At 39.8% G+C, this 21,911-nt stretch overlaps 1 protein-coding gene across 3 annotated transcripts; it reads right to left on the bottom strand.

The window, feature by feature from the left end:
* Nucleotides 1-3,296: 3,296 nt before the first annotated feature.
* soat2 (sterol O-acyltransferase 2) lies at nucleotides 3,297-20,056 on the bottom strand. 3 transcript variants are annotated; one of them, XM_083530243.1, is made up of 16 exons: nucleotides 19,915-20,056; nucleotides 17,801-17,944; nucleotides 17,603-17,665; nucleotides 16,648-16,796; nucleotides 16,517-16,567; nucleotides 16,323-16,430; nucleotides 15,926-16,208; nucleotides 14,714-14,789; nucleotides 14,223-14,307; nucleotides 14,060-14,105; nucleotides 13,813-13,942; nucleotides 6,622-6,719; nucleotides 5,890-5,988; nucleotides 5,633-5,768; nucleotides 3,989-4,134; nucleotides 3,297-3,656 (listed from the first exon to the last, which is right to left on the bottom strand). In XM_083530243.1, exons 2-16 carry the CDS (start codon nucleotides 17,888-17,890, stop codon nucleotides 3,600-3,602), a joined length of 1,617 nt encoding a protein of 538 aa, XP_083386369.1. In that variant the 5' UTR covers nucleotides 17,891-17,944; nucleotides 19,915-20,056; the 3' UTR covers nucleotides 3,297-3,599. The 3 variants fall into 3 exon arrangements, with proteins under 3 accessions (XP_083386369.1, XP_083386370.1, XP_083386368.1); XM_083530244.1 differs by having other exon boundaries at nucleotides 17,603-17,649; nucleotides 17,791-17,944; nucleotides 19,780-19,924; XM_083530242.1 differs by having other exon boundaries at nucleotides 19,780-19,924.
* Between the last annotated feature and the right edge of the window lie 1,855 nt (nucleotides 20,057-21,911).

Below are 21,911 nucleotides of genomic sequence, written 5' to 3'. Positions count from 1 at the left end.
AATGGTTTGAGAAAAATGGTAAAGAGTTCAAGGTGTCAAATCCATGGAGGCCCTGCTTCACAACTAACAGGACACAAAGTATCTGCTGATAACATCTTGGTTCCAGATGCCACATCACACATTAAGAGGTCTTATGGAGTCCATGTCTCAATAGGTCAGAGCTGTTTTGAAGGCACAAGGGGTTCTATACAATATTAGGCAGACGGTTGTACGGTAGTGGATTATGGGTGTAATCCAATGCAACAAAAAAACTTTCCTTGAAATTTTTAGAATAACTTGGCAAAAAATGAAAGAACATGTTAAAAAAAAGGTTCACTTTTAAATACAACACCAATTCCAAAAAAGTTGGGACACTGTAAAATGTAAATAAAAACAGGATGCAATTTTTTGCAAATCTCATTAATACATATTCTATTCACAATAAAACATTCATTTTTTCTGTAAACACAAAGAATATATATTATTTTAAGGAAAAAAAATTGGTCATTTTGAATTTGATGGCTGCAACAGGTCTCAAAAAAGCTGGGACAGGGCCTTGTATACCAGTGTGTAGCATCACTGTCCCTATACATCTGTACATACTGTACAGTACCAGTATTTGTGGATGACTTGGCCAATATTGATATTCACCCTTGTCCCTTGTGCATAGAGATTTCTTCAGATTCTTTTAAACTTTTGATAATTAATGAAACGTAAAATGATAAGATATTCAACCGTTATGCTGTTGAGGAACATTATTTTGAAATTGTTCCACTATTTGTAGATAGTCTTTTACAGATTGATTAAGCTCTTGCTACCTTTACTCCTGAGAGACTCTGCCGCTATAAGATACACTATTTATAGCTAATCATCTTACTAACCTTGTTGTCAATTAACCTAATTATTTGCAAAATTGCAAAAAAAAAAAAACTGTTTAATTTTAATAACACCTACTTTTTCCAGACATTTTTTGGACTGTCCCAACTTTTCGGGATGGTTTGCAACCATTTAAAATTACCATATCTTTTTCTTAAAATGGTACATTCCCTCAGTTTATTTATTTGATATGCTTCCTATGTTCTACTGTGAATTAAAAATGGGCTTATGAGATTTGAAATCATTGCATTCTGTTTTTATTTTGCGGCGTTGTATGCACTTTTCTTATATGATTACAATTGCTGAACTTTATGCTATCCTATCATCAGTGGATATGTATTCTAGTTCTAGGAAGCTAACCACACATGTGGACGTGTGGAACTTGTTGCTCACATGCCTTGACAGCGTACTGGCTGAAGTGAGAATGACACACACAGCCTGAAAAAACACTCAAAGAAAGCAAAACCAACCTAAAGCCAGTGACTCAGTAAACACAAATCTTATGTCATAAACAAAGTTTATACCTAACGGGAGTCAAGTGAAAGAACATGGAAGGAGGACGGATCAGTTAGACTGTATGTAAACTTCAAAGTGTCTGCGTTAGGAATGGGCTATACCACTTCTTTTTTTTGCTATTTAAATTTTCTTTAACAAGTACTTGGAAAAACCAGTATAGTGGATATTGATACTGATACCAATTCTTATATGTAATATATATAGTTCTTCAAAGCCATCATTATTAAATATTAAATAAATTGCAATGACCTGGTTTGGCTTTGTTGAGTTTAAGTAAAAAAAATGTATTAACATAATTAATTAGACAAACTAAAAAGATAACGGTAACACAAACCATATTTAAACTGTCACATGTTTCTATACTCCTCTTTATAGTTAAAAAAACAACAAAAAAAAAAACAAGAGAATGTTCACATTTCTCCCTTTTGAGTCTGTTTTTACTTTGACCAATCAACTCTCCCTTCTTTAACAAAAAAATCTCTCAGAAGCTACAGACATATGAATTAACTGATTGCTTACCGTTATTCTGGGTTGTGTGATGATACTTGTACATTCATGATGTCTCAGTCTAGCAGGACCTGTTAACTATTTGAACACACAAACGGCTGTGCTGATATCAGTGTTTGTATTCTGAATGCATCCAGTTATGTTATTAAATGGAGTGTGATTATGTAGCTAAATATTCCTGATGTGTTTCAGGACAGCTTCATTTCTGTATACTACTGTGCATGCACATGTGAAGGGGGTCACTTGATGTGACCAGTTGCAAATATACATTGTGGCAGAAAATACAGTCATTTTATGTATGTATATATACAGTACAGACCAAAAGTTTGGACACACCTTCTCATTCATAGAGTTTTCTTTATTTTCATGACTATGAAAATTGTAGAGTCACACTGAAGGCATCAAAACTATGAATTAACACATGTGGAATTATATACATAACAAAAAAGTGTGAAACAACTGAAAATGTCATATTGTAGGTTCTTCAAAGTAGCCACCTTTTGCTTTGATTACTGCTTTGCACACTCTTGGCATTCTCTTGATGCCTACTTTATAACCTATATAACCTTAATAACCTACAATATGACATATTTTCAGTTCACGTTTTTGTTATGTATATAATTCCACGTGTTAATTCATAGTTTTGATGCCTTCAGTGTGACTCTACAATTTTCATAGTCATGAAAATAAAGAAAACTCTTTGAATGAGCAGGTGTGTCCAAACCTTTGGTCTGTACTGTATATATATATATATATATATATATATATATATATATATATATATATATATATATATATATATATATATATATATATATATATATATATATAAACAAAATCAATAAACTATATACTCTCCAATGTGACAAATTTCAGAACAGTCGCTCAGTTTCACAATGAAACTGTCATATTAGTCATATTAATTCCAGAAAGTTCAAGATAAAAAGACTAATGCTATATGACAGTTGCAATTGGACAATGATTGTCTTTCATTTTAACACTACAATGCGAAGTACTGACGAAGCTGAATTGCTTAGAATTGCATCATTTCACCTTTAATTCTTAACTTACCAATCCCAGTTTGAATGATTTTTACTGAAGAGATCAGATTATGTAAGAGCAATGCAATGCAGGTTTTGCTTTTCTGTGTGGCATGTTATCTGCATGTCATATATCCAATTACTAGATAAATCAATGGAGGAGCAATGGAATCAAATGTGGAGCAAAGACTGAACCAGTACTGAAATTTTTCGACACGAGATATGGAATTTTACTGGGTAAAGTATAAATAAAAAAAATGTGAAAACTAATAAGTTTACTATAGGTGTTGTTTCAGAGAACAGAACAAATACATTAGCACTTTTTTATATGAGCAGTAATCATTTCAATGTCAGTAAATAAAAGCAGGTTTTATAAAATCTGTGCTGACCATTTAATTATATGAACAAGAGCTACACAGCACAATAATATACAGTCGAAAAGAAATACATGCATAAGAGTAAATAATATTTGTGATTTATGCAACAGTTTAGAAACGGCCCAGATATGAGTTTGATGGGTTAGTGTCCACAATACTAATGATGATGATGATGATGATGATGATGATGATGATGATGATGATGATGATGATATTGCCTTTTATTAAGCCTAGATTTGTTGCAGTCATCATATGAGACAACACTGTGGCATGAGACTGTATCAGCATTAGACTGCATTAGATGTTATCCCTTATAATTACATGTCCAGGATTTTGGTGTCACCAACTCCCAGAACCCAGTCTGTATGTAGGAAATAAGCGCACGCGCACGCGCACACACACACACACACACACACACACACACACACACACACACACACACACAGAGAGAATGAATGAGACATTAGTACTGTATAAAAGCTTTTCAGATTTAATTTGCTCCTCCAGCACCATCAGGTGGCCATAGCAGTACTGTTGCTACTATACATTTTAGAGAGTCTCCTCCTATTGACTGAAAATTTTTAAGTTTCACAACATTTATTACAAGAGCTATGAACCATGTTAATATGATCCAATGTATGCTATTCTTTGTGAATAGTAAAGTAAGTCATGTAATGGTTTTATATCTCTTACCCCAGAACGTGGACAGTGAATCTGAGCATACCATTCCAGGCAGTATAGGCACACCTGCACACCTTGGCCAATGAACAGACATGTCCACATAATAATGTTCCACACAGGACCCTTGCGCTTGTCGTTGAGGGTGAAGTTGAACAATACTGTGATAATAGAAATGTGTTTGTATTTCTTACAATATAGTATCTCACAAAACATTTAAGTACATTTCAGCAACCATTTTAGTATATCTTCTCAATACACTATATATATATATATATATATATATATATATATATATAAATTATTAGCTATTATTATCTCAATAGCTGCCAACAAAAGTGAAAGTGCCAAAACGTTAACTGAACATGTCAAAACTGTGTCCAAAGTATCAATATTTTGTGTGAGCACCATTGTTTTCTAGCACTGCCTTAATCCTCCTGGGCATTAAATTCACCAGCGCTGCACAGGATGTTCCGGGGATCCTCTTCCACTCCATAAAGACATCACAGAGCTGCTGGATGTTAGACACATGACACTTCTCTACCTTCCATTTGAGGATGCCTCACAGGTGCTCAATAAGGTTCATGTTTGAAGACATACTTGGCTACTCCATCAGCTTCACCTTCAGCAAGGCAGTTGTCATCTTGGGGGTGCATTTGGGGTCGTTTTCATGCCGTTTAGTCCATTTTCTGAAGGGAGGGGATCATGTTCTGCTTCAGAATGTCACAGCGCATATTGAAATCCATGTTTCCCTCAATGAACCACAGCTCCACAGTGCCAGCAGCTCTCATGCAGCCCCAGAACATGAACCTAAAAATACTATGCTTGACTGTAGGAACCATCTGACCCAAAAAAGTTTATCTTAGTACCATAAGACCACAGGACATGGTTCCAGTAATTTATGCTCTTGGACAAGTTGTCTTTCGCAAACTGTTTGCGAGCTTTCTTGTGAGCCAACTTCAAAAGATGCTTTATTCTGGGACGAACCGACTTGTTGCAGTGTGAGGCATATGGTCTGAGCATTGACAAGTGGAACTTCTGCTTCTGCACCCTCTAAAGAAATGCTGGCAGCACTGAAAGACTAGGCCTTCTTTGCAGAGAGCAACAGTTCTAATTCTCAAATTTTCAGAGAGTTCTTTGCCATGAGGTGACATGTTAAACATACAGTGGTCAGTATGAGAGAATTGATCTTAAATAACTAAATTTGAGCTGCAAGATACAGAAATTTGTAGGGTCCTGTCAAACAGACAAAAACATGAACATGATAAAAAAAGGTTTCATGATGTACAGCTGTTATCACTTAGGGTGAACTAACTTTTGTTACCAGTTACATAGACAATAATGGCTGCATGCTGAGTTATTTTTAAAAGACAGTAAAACTGTACTGCGATACAAGCTGCACACTGACTACTCTAAAAGTTTCATTTCTAGAGTATTGTTCCTTGAGAAGCTATAATAAAATCGTTGCTGAAATGTGAGGGGTGTACTAACTTTTTTGAGATACTGTACATAATAAACATGCATTTAAAGCACAAATAAATGTATTTAAAGCAGGATTTCCACAAAACATGTTTTAATCTCTTTTACAAAAAAAAATGTAATATCATCCCAGGAAGAAGCATGCATATCAGCAAGGTACTTTGTGTTGTTCTTTCTTACCTCCAATAATTGCGAAAAGACAAAACATCACAGGGTAAAAAAAGCCAAAGCCCATTGTAAAAGCATATTCATGAACAAAAGCTGAAACTGCAAACACAGACAGGGTGGCTAGTGAACGGAGACGATGGCCTGATAACTGAGAAGAAGATGAGAGAAAGGGATGATCGAGATTAGCAGAATTTAGTGTTTCAGTTAGAGTCTTGGACAGACACTATGTATGTTGAGATAATTATAGGTAAAATGAGGATATATCTTACCCAGAGGAAATCCCGGTAGGCATAATAATAGAGCCAGTCATGCACCACAATGTTCCAGGTGCGGTAATAATTAGCGAAGGAGGTGGAGTTCCACCAGTCCTAATCATAAGAAAGAGATGAGATATTGTATTTAATGTTTTCATTATATATATATATATATATATATATATATATATATATATATATATATATATATATATATATATATATATATAGATAGATAGATATTTTTTTGTATTTTTATTTTTTTTATACTAATATAATACTTTTTAATAACAATAATAATAATTATAATAATAATGTGTTGCAGCTTCAACACCAACCACATGATGAAATTCTTTACTACTGTGTATTCTTATTCTATGAAACCCACTTTACAGCATACACTTCACTGGCAAGGTTTTAGATATCTATTTAAATGCATTTACTGATGCATTTGTTACACTGACTCCTTACCTGATGCCATAATTGAAAGAAAATAGCAAAGGCAAAAAAAAAAAAAAGGTGAATAGAACAAAAAATATATATTTATGTTAAGTGCATGTTGTTTATTTATGCATTATATTTAATTTATAATGCATATTTATGTATTCTTTTTTTTAAAGCTGCTGGTTAAAACCTTGAAACCTTAAGGTTCTATGTTTTTTTTTTTGAATCTTCTCGGAATTCAGACACATACATATATATATCTGCCATACATAATAAAGTTTTTTGGTGGATGAGATTTCTCACTTTGTAAAACATCCGATCAGCAAAGCGAAGCATCTCAGCAAAGGCATTGAGCCAACAGTGCAGAAAAGCAAAAAAGCCTAGTAGGAGCATCAGCATACCTGACAGAGATAAACAAGCACATACATGTACTTTAAAAAATCAATATGAATAAGCATAAACTTGCATTAAACAATATACAGAAATAAGTATTTTAGATTTTTTTGTTATAGGCTCTGTTAGTTTATGAAACTGTGTTATAGAACTTTGGACAAGCTTTCAGAAACACATACACAAAGATGTATATTTTGTACCTATTTTGCTCAATATCTTGTGCAACAGTCTGAAGAGTTTGAATTGTCTATCTCTACCTGCTTCCATGTGTGCACGTATGTGTGTTGGAGTGTGCTTTTACTGACCATAAATAATGTATATTGTCATATATGGGGTAACTATGCAATTTATTGACTATTATATAGCAATAAATATGACATTAGTTACCCAGGGTAATTTCTGTATTTCAGTTTTGGAATATGTCCAGCTCTTTATAGCACTTCTTTCTGTAAATATTATGAACTGTTTAGAAGAAAGCATTTTTTAATGCAAATTATTTAGTATTATTTATCATCATAAAGTTAAGCTACATTTAATATTTCATTGTTACCTCAAATTAAAAGCAAATTGCACAGATATAGTCCCCTCCAAAAGTATTGGAACAGCAAGGTGTTTTTATTGTGTTTTTGGTTTTTTTTCACTTAGTGAAGACATTTGGGATTTTAATATTAAACATCCACTGAACAGATTGACCAAGGACAACAACATTAATTGCTAGAAAAAAATTGAGAGTTGCAAAGAAAAACCCAGTCAGGACAGGGGTGAAGGGATCATAATCCACTATTCAAAGAGTTTAGACCTCAAGAGTCTAAATATAAAGGTTATACCACAAAATGCAAAGATCATCAGATGTAAGATTTAGATGGTAGGATGGGAATTAAAAAAGAAATGCAGAGTTGTATTTAATGTCACCATCACTACACACCTCAACATCATTAAGATGTAATAAATAGACATTCGGTGATACCAGATGAGGATTGATTCCCTCTTTAATCTGGTCCTTCTCAGGGTTTCTTTCTTATGCCATCTCAGGGAGATTTTCCTTGCTACAGTCACCACTGGCTTGCTCATTAGGGAAAAACTTATACTGTTTTAAAGAACATCTTATTCATTCTTTCTTAGCACATTATCTGTGTAAAGCTGCTTTGAGACAATGTCCATTGTTAAAAGTGCTATATAAATAAAAATGAATTTAATTGAATTAAAAGTTATGATAGTAAGATTAACCTCTACCAATGTGATAGAAAGGCCAAAGTGTGGAGAAAGAAAGAATCTGCTCATGATCCAAAAAAATACGGTCAAGCACAGTCAAGATATTGTCATGGTTTGAGCTTGCATGGCTACTTCTGGAACAGGCTTATTATTCTTTATTGATGATGTAACTTATGATGGTAGAAGCAGACTGAATTTAGTCTGCAGAAATATTCTATCTGCCATTTAACAGCACCCAATTGGAATGAATTTCATCATGCACCAACACAATAAACCAAAACACACTGTCAAAAGAACAAAAGACTTCATTTGTGGGAAGTGGAAGTTTTTAGGCTTGCCAAGTCAATCACCAGATCTTAATACCATTGTGTATGCTTTTCACCTGCTAAAGAGGAGACAAGAGAGAACTGACAAAACAAATAATGACTGAAAGAAGCTACAGTACAAGCCTGGGAAAAAAATCAAGAAATGTATAAAATGTAAATGTATAATATAAAGTGTTATTTACTGTCACTTCCTATAGTTTTGCTCAATCATATAGCAGTGGAATCTGTATAGTTTGCAGAGATGGGAAGTAATGAAGTACAAATACTTTTTCAGGTTTTTCTGGTATCAGTACTTAACTATTTATTTTTTCTGACAACTATTTACATTTACATGAAACGTAAAAACAGGGTGTCATTTTGAGGGTTGGAACGGATAATGCGATTTTAAGTATTTTCAATATGAAAAACTGATTTGATGTGCGAGCAAATTGAGATACGAGCTCGTCCATGGAACGAATTAAACTCATAGGTCAAGGTACCTGTACTGTATTTCTCTGAGGAGTTTATCTTTTGGCATCGTCGTGCGCCACCGGTGGAAGTTTTTTCTCCCAGAACATGTGAGGTGCGTTTTTTTGTTTCCGTTCGGAGATTTCATTGGTCTAATGTTATGTCGCTCAGTTTTTTGGCTTGAAGTTTGTAAAACCCGGAAAAACCCAGGAAAAATCCATAAATTAGCCGCTTTGTTGTTGTTGGGTTCAAAATGTGGGGAAAAAGTAGCGGCTTATAGTCCGAAAAATACCGTACATATTTTCACACAAATATCTGTACTTTCTCCTTCTTACATTTTTAAACCAGGTTAATTACTTTAGTTGTAATCTATTTGGTGAAATATCAATATTTTTTCTTTTCATTGCTCGCCATTTTTCATCAACCTATTTCTTGTCATTGTGCGGCTTTTTTAATCTATCTCTGGTGTAACTTTCCTGGCTCTCACACACTACAGATGTACGCTAGCTTTCAAAGCTAACAATGTGTAAGGTAGAAGGCAACAAGAAATATGGGGCTGACATGGATGAGACAGGGGGAGTCAGCAATCTAAACATGACTGAGAACGGAAACATTCCTGATCAACTGATCATCATCATCTTTCTCTGCTCGTGTTCTATATGGTGGATGTTCAGCCTGGATACATTTATTAGATAACGAAATTTTTTATTTATTTGTATTAATATGTTAATATGATGTGTGGTCCAGTTACCAGTGTGACACTAAAACAAGTAGTAGTAATAATCGCTTTTTTACTTAAGTACATGTCGGAGCCCAGTTTTCTTTACTTTAACTTGGGTAAAAAATTCCAGCCATTAGGGTAGCACAAGACAGTGCACTCTTAGTGCCGGTCTCAAGCCCGGATAAATGGGGAGGGTTGCGTTAGGAAGGACATCCAGCGTAAAAACGTGCCAAATCGAACATGTGGCAACCCCTAATGGGAGAAGCCGAAAGGAAGGTTTTTTATTTAACTTGAGTAAAAAATTTTAGTCAGTACTTTAACTTTTACCAGAGTCTTTTAAAACTTGGATGTGTGTACTTTTGCCATCTCTGACAGCATGCAAAATTTATTTAACGTAATTTGTAAGTTCATAAGTATTTATTTCTGTTGCTGTAACCTCTGACTGTCAGGGATTCACCCTGCCACGCCCCCCTCTGTAGCTGTCAGGGATTCACCCTGCCACGCCCCCGTCTGTAGCTGTCAGAGATCCACCCTGCCACGCCCCCCTCGATAGCAGTCACGCTGCTTCCCAAGATTACCGACAGCTGTGGCTCATGAAAGATCAGACTACATAAACTCACGTTCTTGAGTCACAGGCTGTCGGTCGTTATATTGTCAAGCTGGACAATCGCGTGGCTGCTCGACCGCCGGCTGTATATGCGAATTCCACTTCCGACTTGGATTACTCATTGCCGAAGGCTTTATGGATTATGCTTAGGACATTCGAACTCATAGCGGACAACGCGTATCGAGCGGATGTCTTTGTTTGTTGTTTTCAACGGCTTATGAGTGTTTTTGTGTTGTACGGTTGTTGAAATAAAAGGACAATGATCGGACTATATCGGCTTCCGCGTCTGCAGCCTGACAGAACGACCGACCTATACCGAACGCGGATTCGCCATTCCGCGATTCCGACCGCAACGGATCGGCAGCTGAACCCGGCTTCGGATTTCCTCCGGAAGCTCAGTGCCGCTTCTCGCGGTTCAGATCCACAGAAGCCGGATCATGAGAGCGCGGCTGCGCCACGCCCCTCAGAGAGCGCGAGGGGATTACCGGCTCGTTACTCGGGGAAAAAAGACGAATTGGGCGGATTTCTGCAAGGCATCGGCGAGTATGTGGCTGTTAACATTTCCCGGTTTCCTTCCGAACGAGCCAAGATTGCCCTCTGTATTTCCCTCCTGTCTGGAGAAGTTCTTGCCAAAGCCAGCTCACTATGGAGCGCCAAAGGGGGCAAATTCGGCTCACTCGCCGAATTCAGCGGGCTGCTTCTGGGGAAGTTGGGGATAGAGGTGGTGGATCTCCACTACAGTCCCCTTGAGGAAGAAGGTGCTCCATTCCAAGGTTCTCAAGAGCACGCGGCTCCGTGCCGGATCTCCCATGAGCCTGCAGCTCAGCCCCAATGTTTTGATGAGAGGGCTGCTTCATCTCAGGGTCTCTACCAGCGTGCTGCTGTGTTCCGGGGTTCTCGTGGACGCACCACACCATCTCCGAGCGTCGGCGAGCACACCATGCCGTCACAGAGCTTCTACAGGCGTGCCGCTCTGTTCCGAGGTTCCCGTGGGCGTGCCACGCCGCCACAGTGTCTCCAGGAGCGTGCTTTCCCGCCACAGAGTCGTCACGAGAGCGCCGCGCCGCCACAGAGTCGTCACGAGAGCGCCGCGCCGCCACAGAGTCGTCACAAGAGCGCCGCGCCGCCACACAGTCGTCACGAGAGCGCCGCGACGCCACAGAGTCGTCACGAGAGCGCCGCGCCGCCACAGAGTCGTCACGAGAGCGCCGCGCCGCCACAGAGTCGTCACGAGAGCCTCCAGGAGCATGCTTTCCCGCCACAGAGTCGTCACGAGAGCGCCGCGCCGCCACAGAGTCGTCACGAGAGCCTCCAGGAGCATGCTTTCCCGCCACAGAGTCGTCACGAGAGCGCCGCGCCGACACCTCCGGTCACAGAAGGCGAGGTGACTCCTCTGAGTCCCTCTCCAGACGACGCCACATCCCAGAGCCCCTTCCAAGGCGACATCTCGCCCACGGAAAGCTCGGCTCTGCCCCAGGACCCCCAAGAGAGCTCCACCCAGCTCCAGGTCCCTCCAGAGAGCTCCGCCCAGCTCCAGGTCCCTCCAGAGAGCTCCGCCCAGCTCCAGGTCCCTCCAGAGAGCTCCGCCCAGCTCCAGGTCCCTCCAGAGAGCTCCGCCCAGCTCCAGGTCCCTCCAGAGAGCTTCGCCCAGCTCCAGGTACCTCCAGAGAGCTCCGCCCAGCTCCAGGTCCCTCCAGAGCGCTCCGCCCAGCTCCAGGTCCCTCAAGAGGGCACGACTCCGCTCCAGGCTCCTCCCGAGAGCTCGTCTCCGCTCCAGGCTCCTCCCGAGAGCTTGTCTCCGCCTCCGAGCGACCCCACGAGCTCGTCTCCGCTTCAGTGTCCCAAAGAGAGCTCCACTGATGTCGTGGACCTCCAGGCGAGCCCTTCTCCGCTCGTGGATCTCCAGGCAGGCTTCACCTCATTTCCAGGCTGCTTAGTAGGCTCCGATCTGCTCCTAAGGGTCCCAAGGAGCGCCCCTACGCCCAGGGGTTTCCCTGTGCACTCACCCCGGCTCCAGGACTGCGAAAGGGAAGTTGAACCGCTGCCCCCGGGTTCCACCGACGGCGACGGCTCGTCTCCAGCGCCCGCAGAAGGCGACGGCTCGTCTCCAGCGCCCGCAGAAGGCGACGGCTCGTCTCCAGCGCCCGCAGAAGGCGACGGCTCGTCTCCAGCGCCCGCAGAAGGCGACGGCTCGTCTCCAGCGCTCCACAGAAGGCGACGTCTCGCCCCCGGGCTCCACAGAAGGCGACGTCTCGCCCCCGGGCTCCACAGAAGGCGACGTCTCGCCCCCGGGCTCCACAGAAGGCGACGTCTCGCCCCCGGGCTCCACAGAAGGCGACGTCTCGCCCCCGGGTCCTCTTCAGGGCGACCGATCGCATCCAGGCTCCACGCAGGGCGAAGGATCGCATCCAGGCTCCACGCAGGGCGAAGGATCGCATCCAGGCTCCACGCAGGGCGACGTCTCGCCCCCAGGTCCTCTTCAGGATGACGTCGGTCCTCTTCAGGACGACGTCGGTCCTCCAGGTCCCTCTGACGGCGACGTCGGTCCTCCAGGTCCCTCTGACGGCGACGTCGGTCCTCCAGGTCCCTCTGACGGCGACGTCGGTCCTCCAGGTCCCTCTGACGGCGACGTCGGTCCTCCAGGTCCCTCTGACGGCGACGTCGGTCCTCCAGGTCCCTCAGAGGGTGGTACGACGTTCCTGGTCTCCGCCCGGGACGTCCTCCACTCCCCGGTCATTGTCATGGTTGGCGTCCAGTTCCGGTTCCCCGCCATGGAGATCGCTCCGGCTTCAATCCCCGCCAGGGGCTTTACTCAGCCTCCCGTCAGCACCGAGGGCGTGGCTCCGTTCCGGATCCTCCTGCAAGGTGTTGTTCCATGCCGGCTCTCCGCAGAGGATGCTCACCAGGCCTCCGTTGCTCCCAGGCGTCTAAGGAGGCCTTCCTCGGAGTGCCCTGGCCCGCCTGGCATAGGTGGATTTTGGGGCGTCAGGTGTCGCCCCTGGAGGGGGGGGTACTGTCAGGGATTCACCCTGCCACGCCCCCCTCTGTAGCTGTCAGGGATACACCCTGCCACGCCCCCGTCTGTAGCTGTCAGAGATCCACCCTGCCACGCCCCCCTCGATAGCAGTCACGCTGCTTCCCAAGATTACCGACAGCTGTGGCTCATGAAAGATCAGACTACATAAACTCACGTTCTTGAGTCACAGGCTGTCGGTCGTTATATTGTCAAGCTGGACAATCGCGTGGCTGCTCGACCGCCGGCTGTATATGCGAATTCCACTTCCGACTTGGATTACTCATTGCCGAAGGCTTTATGGATTATGCTTAGGACATTCGAACTCATAGCGGACAACGCGTATCGAGCGGATGTCTTTGTTTGTTGTTTTCAACAGCTTATGAGTGTTTTTGTGTTGTACGGTTGTTGAAATAAAAGGACAATGATCGGACTATATCGGCTTCCGCGTCTGCAGCCTGACACTGACATACCTTGGGCAATTTTGTCAAGAAGGATGGGCAAATGTATGAAGATATCAAGATAAGCTAAACTGATAGAGACATATCCCAGAAGACTTGCAGCTGTTACTGCAAACAATGGTGGTTCTACCCAGTATTAACCCAGATAATTGAATACTTATGCAACCAACAAGCAAGTTCAACTCTAGGTTATAATTCAGCATATTGTGTAAATGTTTGAGGATGGTTTGTGTGTGTGTGTGTGTGTGTGTGTGTGTGTGTGTGTGTGTGTGTGTGTGTGTGTGTGTGTGTGTGTGTGAATCTGTCCTAGGTACCTGGTAAAGTTGAGTGAAACACAGCCAGAACCAAAGTGCGTCGACTGAAAGGCTGATTGCTCTCATTCATATACACAGGAATAACCAGACGGACCAGGATAAAGTAGAGGTAGAACAGACTTCCCAAAATCTACAGCAGTATGAATATTTCACAAGGATCATAAATATTATAAAATATCAGAAGTTTGAATAGATTACAACATTAATATCATAGGAGTAATATGATTAACATCTGAAACTCGGTTACCATTGCAAAGTTCCTCCTCACATAGTTCCATCTAATATAAGGATTTCTGAGAATAAATAATCCCAATGTTAAACACAATTCTTTTGTTTTTGATATAATATACACCATTAGTTGTCTTTGAGAACAAGTTTGTTCTAGTGATTACAAAATGAAGGTTATTTACCGAGGGTATGACTCCCTGTAGATAAGAGTGGGGCAAAACAGGAAATATAGATAACTGGAAAGAGTCGGAAATCTGGCAGCTTCACCTGGAACACACATACAAAATGAAAAATACCTAAAAATCATCACAGTTTAATCACCAGGCAGTAATTTTAAAACTTATATATTTTTAATTGTTCTGAAATATTATATTGGTAACGTATACGTTCAAAATTGGATTTATCTTCAGTAACCGCTAGTCAGGGTCTCTTTGTATAGGATGTCAGTGCTGGGCACCATGAACACATATACACTTTTTAAAGTAATTCAAAGTAAACAATTGAACTAAGTAGATGTGGAGGTTTTTGGGAAGAATCCTATGAATACATGAGCAAGTGACCCATTGTGCCATACTGTCTATTTAAACAATGTAATCCAAATTAGTTCTGCAGAACTCACAAAACACTAAAACATCTAAAGCACATATTCTGTAAACCCTCAAAGTACAATTACCTTTTTTTGATTTGTCTCTAAGGACTGCCACCACCGTCTCCCGCATAAAGGAGTAGCTTTTCATCAGGAATCGTATCTGGCATGAATTGGATAATTAGCTCAAGTTCCATAAAAATAAACTGTGTTGAATATGATACCAACTTGGTATCACTCCATAATTAGACAAAATGGACAAAAACAAATAAGACATTGGGATTGCAATATTTTTTTTTAATGCATAATAGAAATTGATGTCCTTTGTTTGAACCCAGCCATTATTAAGCTGTTCAAAATATTGGAAAAAAGTGACTGATGTGTTTCTTGTTGGCCAAGTGTGACCTGTTAGATTGATTGTTTAACAATTAATAGCTCTAAATATCTAGTTTTTGTTCAGGCCCATGAACACATCACTGAAGACTACAAAATACAAATGACAAATAAGAGATGAAACACAAAAGTTTTGAAAGCAGCATGGAAAGCCAAAGTGTGAAAAAAGAAGGGACCTGCTCATGATCTGAAACTCCAGGACAGTGGAATAATCATGTCATAACCAATTTCTACTGACGTTTAATTATTGAAGTTGAACAATAGTTTCAGAGGGAAATATATACATTACAGCATATCTGATAATCTATAGGTTTATCCTAGCAGTGAAATAATAATTCCTGTCAAAATGAAGAACGTTTAAAGACCTCCTAAGTGCTGCTGTGATTGAAGCATTATCTTATACTTATCTCATTACTCATTGCTTATCTCAGTTATCTTTGCTTTTCACTGCATGATGACATACTTTATTATCAATTCTCTCTAGTTTAAGGTTGGTTTCTTTACAGCAGTTTCTCTATATCTCTGTCTGTTCATATTTACAAACCCTATTGTAATCTACTTGATTTTCTTTACAATATGCTCTTGTTCTGGCCTTTGGCCCCTTCTTTGCTGATTAGATCAGCCATAGATGAAATTGCATTATTTGCATAAGCTGTATTGTACAGTTTTCTTTGTCCAACACTTTGGTTACATTTATTGTAAGTGCTTGTGTTACATGTGGTGAAGTAAAATGGACAATGTCCAACTGTGTTATTAACAGTAAATCGGGTATACACACAATTAAACTAAGAATGTCAATGTATAATTATTAGACTCATGTCTCTGAGCATTTCAATTGTGACTATTTTATGGTGCTTGGTACACTATTATAATTTCCTATATTTTTGTAAAATATTCTCACAATACCTGTTCAAGGATGATGATGAAGCGTGATGCTGGGGGGAACTGGTAGTGCAGGACGACATACACAGGAAAATACCCCAGAACACTCAGCTGAGCTCCCAACAGCCCCACAGCTGTTGCTACTGAAACTAACATCTTCCACTGGTATTGACTGTACAGTTCACTCCACTGGTTAAGAATATGGTATGGTCCAAGAAGAGTGTAAATGAACATGATAAACCAGGCCCAAATGACAGTTCCCAGCTGACCAAAGGCATAAAAGAATAAGTCGAATTCTAGAACCAGCCTGAAATAAGGAAAACAAAAAAACATGTCAAGAACAGTATGTGGCATAGTTGGTTCATCTGTTATGACTCAGTTTTTGGACCAGAGAGGTGTAGAATAGAAATGGCAAACACACCTGCCCTGGTCAATGAAATCCACTGCTAATGTGCTGATGATGAAGAGCAATAGAGCAGCAATGAACATGTGATAAATGGTCTGGATGTGACTGATCTCAAACAGCTCACTAGAGAAAAAGGAAAAAGCCTGTAGAACACTTACATATAAATATAAACTTCATTACAGACAATAAAATCTTCTCTTCATCCTTACTCAAGCATGGACTGTCTGGCCACAAACACCTTTCCATCCTGTATTCTATGTCTGAAATCATAAAGATTGCAAGACTGGAGTGTATATTACTGCAAAGAACTGGAAAATATAGTGATATTTGACTATTTTACCTCCTAGCATTTCCATCAGTCTGTTGAGCATTCTCCACTGCATTGGAATGTGTGCTTTGGGATAATGATTGCAATGAGTCTGTAAGCACTTTGTCCAACATTTCACTTATCTGAGCTTTTGCATGCTTGATGACCTCAGTTTTTATCCGCTGTTGAAGGAAGAGTGTTTTATCAGCATGTGTTACAAAGAGAGATTGCTTTTAAAGCAGATAAGAGGCAGCATGACCTGTAATGTTGTACACTCCTGGGGAAATGGGCAAAGCCCAAAACCACAAAATATTAAGCTTTAAATGCTCTTAACAACAAATCATTGACAGAAAATTAGTATTAATTAAACACATGCAGACTTGAGACTTGAGACCTGTTGTGGACCATTTGCTCATTTACTTTTGCTGCATTGAACAGTTTGGAGAGAACACACGTCTGGATTTAATGAAATTGTTCAACTACTCATCTAATCACCTGTTTGAAGATCATCAACACTGAACTTAACAACAATGAATTGCTAATTGTATGAACAATAATTTGCAAATATGAATAAATAGATAGATAGATAGATAGATAGATAGATAGATAGATAGATAGATAGATAGATAGATAGATAGATAGATAGATAGATAGATAGATAGATAGATAGATAGATAGATTGATGGATAGATAGATAGATAGATAGATAGATAGATAGATAGATAGATAGATAGATAGATAGATAGATAGATAGATAGATAGATGGATGGATGGATGGATGGATGGATGGATGGATGGATGGATGGATGGATGGATGGATGGATGGATGGATGGATAGATAGATAGATAGATAGATAGATAGATAGATAGATAGATAGATAGATACTTTATTCACCCTAATGGGAAATTTACAATAGATAAATTAGCAAAATATTTGCCCAGAATTGTATAATAGTTGGCATTCCATAACTCCAACAACTTCTTTTACCTCTACATGCATTGTCCACTGCAGCATATCCTCAGTATTTTTGGCATCTGCAAACATAAACAGCTTTCTGCTCACTGGCTATTCAATGCACTTTAAATCACTCACCATAAAAATATTTTAGTATATTTTAAAATAATTTATATTTTATGTTTTTATGGAATTGAAAGACGTGATGGATTCAAACCCACCCTGTCTGACAGGTCGGTTCTCTGTGGAAGAAGAATTACTATGAGATTCCTGTCCATTAGCACGATGCACCACCTTACTGTTAGTTTTGCTGGTTGCCATGTTTATTCCAGTTGCAGGATGATTTAGCTGTAGTTAGCTTGACTTGAATTGCATCTGGGGTAAAAGAGAAAAGGCTTGTTAATTTAAATATGGTTTAATTCCCATTATACAAAGAGTGAACAGAAACATAAAAGCTTTCCTGTGAAGCCTATCTAAGCGTGTGTGTGTGTATTCTATATTTATTTATATTTATATTGACCTCTAGTTACCTGTTGTGTTATTCTGAGGCATTGTCCCCAGTCACTGAGAGTAGGTTATCAGTTAATGTAAACAATGTTTAGTATTAGTTTAAGCTAGAAAGTGCATTGCTTGTGTACATTGCTTTACTCCAGATAACAAATAGATATGTTCTGATTCAGTGTGTGCCTGAGACACCACAGTATATTGAACCAACAGATAAAGAGAAAGAACACTGACAGTGTAACGTGCCCTTACCTTTTTCAGTCTGTGATCTGGCTGTCTTTATTGGGATGTCTGAGATGTATTTTGCGATATTCCACATAATGTATTTTTAATAGACTAATCTAATTATTATTGCTTAAACTATGAGCGTTTTTGTTATTGCATGTGATGCCCATTTATTTAAAATAAAATGTTAAGATTTTAAACAACAGCAGTGTGATAATGATTTTTAGATGATAAAACATTTCAATTTAATTTCCTAAAAAAACAACAACTAGGTATCAATACAATGTAAAACCTGCCATGTATTCATTCATTTATTTATTCATTAAGAGGAACACATTATCCTAGTCATTCAAACCTACAGAAAATTTTGCAAACCCACCTAATCTACCTTTTCTGCATGTTTTTAAACTGTTTAATGAAACTGGAAAACTTAGAGGAAACAGCAAAACAACACAAAAAACCCACAGCTCAGGAATCAAGCCAAGAACCATTGAGCTGTGAGAATTGCCTTTGATTTCTTTATATGCTGAAGCAATTTCTCATTGCTGGAATCTAAGAGGTCCAAACCTATTTAAGCATGACAATGTCCTTGTCACTGGAGACATGTTTTGCCAAGTTTAAAGTGAAAGCACTCAAGTGGCCCACACAGAGCTTTGACTTCACTCCCACTGAACACATTTTTGGGATGAACTGGGACACTGACTGCACCCCAGGATTTCTTCCCCAACACCATTGCCTGAAATCACTGTTGCGCTTGAGGGTGAATGAACACAAATCCCCAAAATCACACTTTAAAAAGTGTGGTTAAGCCAGAAAATCAAAGCCAGAAAATCAAATCTTCAACCGTATCAGGAATAGGATGTCAAAAATGCTCACATGAGCATAATGGTTGGATGTCCAAATGCTTTCAGTCATATAGTATATATTTAGACTTTTGACCTCATGATAGTTTATCTTCCTTATTTATAGCTCTATCAATTATTCACTATTATCACATAAATGCATACAAGAACCTTGTATATTTACCTTGCTAGGGAATTGGTGCTCATTATTTTGGGTAGATTCAAAAGTTTTAAATGCACAGTGCAAAACATTTTAATTTTCAGGCTCACTTTTGTCACATTTATCACATATGCATCTTCAAATCTTTAAAACAATTTAGTGAAAAGAGGTCATGTAATAACTGTATTTATTATTGTTATTTACATTTTTCGTGATCACTATTAATGTGGAAAAAAGCAGCATTTTGTGGGAGAAAATTGTATTGTAATGTGTTTGCTCAAAACTACATAAAAATGTATTACTTATTAATTGGGCATAATCTTTCATTTTACTTCTCTTTCTCCTTTATTACCATTGCAATTCAGTTGCCATATACAAAAATCATGTTTTGGTTTGCTGGTTTGTAATTTTAAAAAATTATATATATATTTTTATTAACCTGTAAAATCTAAGCAGTTTAAAAAGAGACACAAACTCACCTTTTACATGACTCTTGTTTTGGTCAAACCTTCAAAATTATTCCCTCCAAGCACCAGTATAATATCGTGTGTGTTTGTGTGTATGTGTATGTGTATATACAGGTGTGACAGAAGTCTGTCTTTTTAACTCCCTACCCTGAACTTTGTCCAGCGTCCCAGGTCCACACTATGGCTCAGCTGCTGTCACTTCTCTCTCAGCGTGTTTCATGTTCCCTCTTATTGATCTGTTTGGGAGCCCAGCCCTATTTTACTAACCTTTGCTTCATGCAATATCCTCACAATCCGAAAAAAAGCTTGTTTTATTTTCCTGTTCTCTCTTATCCAGCATTCAAAATGAATCAAGGCCTTATGTAATCAAGAATCATATTATCTAGAATTATCTGACTCTCTATTAAAGGGAGCATTGCATAGGCTGCATATGAATGTGCTCTTTGTTAGGAACGTTGTCTTCCAACGTTAGAACAACTCAGTCATAACAGTCCTGTTTGTTGAGGTTTAAACTTTAGTGGTATTAGGTTTAGAAGAAGGTTGGACTTTAGAGTCAGTCTGTCTCTCTTTATGGCAACTTTAATAGGCAAATATCTATTTAAAATAAATAAATAAATAATCTAAATTTGTTGCATTGCAGTATTGCCTAAATATATAAAAGAAAAGAGCAATCATTAACATTAAGCTATTTTGCTCTAGCAGAGATTTTTTCAAAAATCTTGGGAATAGTGATAAAATAAATTATTAATACTAACAATAACGTTTCTAATAATAGTAACAACTGTATAATATACCTACATTATATCTACTTCTTCTTCTTCTTCTTCTTCTTCTTCTTCCGGCTGCTCCCATTAGGGGTCGCCACAGCGAATCATCCGTCTCCATACCACGCTGTCCTCTACATCTGCCTCTTTCACACCAACTACCTACATGTCTTTCCTCACCACATCCATGAACCTCCTCCTTGGCCTTCCTCTTTTCTTCCTACCTGGTGGCTCCATCCTCAGCACTCTTTTACCAATATAATTCATGTCCCTCCTCTGCACATGTCCAAACCATCTCAATTTCGCCTCCCTCACCTTGTCACCACAACATCCTACATGCGCTGTCCCTCTAATAAACTCATTTCTAATCTTGTCCATCCTTGTCACTCCCAACGAAATCCTTAACATCTTCAGCTCTGCTACCTCCAGCTCCACCTCCTGTCTTCTACTCAGTGCCACTGTCTCTAATCCATACAACATCGCGGGCCTCTCCACAGTCCTATAAACTTTCCCTTTTATTCTTGCAGATACCCTACTATCACAAATCACTCCTGTCACTCTTCTCCACCCACTCCACCCTGCCTGCACTCTTTTCTTTACTTCTCTAACACACTCTCCATTACTTTGCACTGTTGACTTCAGGTACCTGAACTCCTCCACCTTCTTCACCTCTTCTCCAGGCAACCGCACCACTCCACTGCCCTCCCTCTCATTCACACACATGTACTCTGTCTTACTCCTACTGACTTTCATTCCCCTTCTCTCCAGCGCATATCTCCACCTCTCCAGGCTCTTCTCAACCTGCTCACTACTCTCACCACAAATCACAATATCATCCGCAAACATCATAGTCCAGGGAGACTCCTGTCTGACCTCGTCCGCCAACCTGTCCATAACCACTGCAAACAGAAAAGGGCTCAGGGCCGATCCTTGATGTAGTCCAACCTTCACCCTGAACCAGTCTGTCGTTCCTACTGCACACTTCACTGCTGTCACACTGTCCTCATACATGTCCTGCACCACCCTCACATACTTCTCTGACACACCTGACTTCCTCATACAATACCACAACTCCTCACTTGGCACCCTGTCATACGCTTTCTTTAAATCCACAAATACACAATGCAATTCCTTCTGACCTTCTCTATACTTCTCCATCAACATCCTCAAAGCAAATAAGGCATCTGTGGTGCTCTTCCTCGGCATGAAACCATACTGTTGCTCACAGATGGTCACCTCTTCTCTCAGCCTGGCTTCCACTACTCTTTCCCATAACTTCATGGTGTGACTGATCAACTTAATTCCCCTGAAGTTACTGCAGGTCTGCACATCTCCCTTATGCTTAAAGATCGGTACCAGCACACTCCTTCTCCATTCCTC

This window comes from Silurus aristotelis, assembly GCF_946808225.1.
Source record: "Silurus aristotelis genome assembly, chromosome: 2".
Taxonomy (NCBI): Eukaryota; Metazoa; Chordata; class Actinopteri; order Siluriformes; family Siluridae; genus Silurus; species Silurus aristotelis.
The sequence above is the reverse complement of the archived record's forward strand: the minus strand, read 5'-3'. Positions and strand labels throughout refer to the sequence as shown.

Bases quoted from the DNA above. Each gene is read 5' to 3' on its own strand.
- soat2 (XM_083530243.1), bottom strand. From the start codon at position 17,890: ATGGCAACCAGCAAAACTAACAGTAAGGTGGTGCATCGTGCTAATGGA. The intron at 5,989-6,621 runs GTGAGAAATCTC...TCTTATGATTAG, and splicing joins CTGATCGGATGTTTTACAAA to GACTGGTGGAACTCCACCTC. The intron at 5,769-5,889 runs GTAAGATATATC...TCTTCTTCTCAG, and splicing joins CCTACCGGGATTTCCTCTGG to TTATCAGGCCATCGTCTCCG.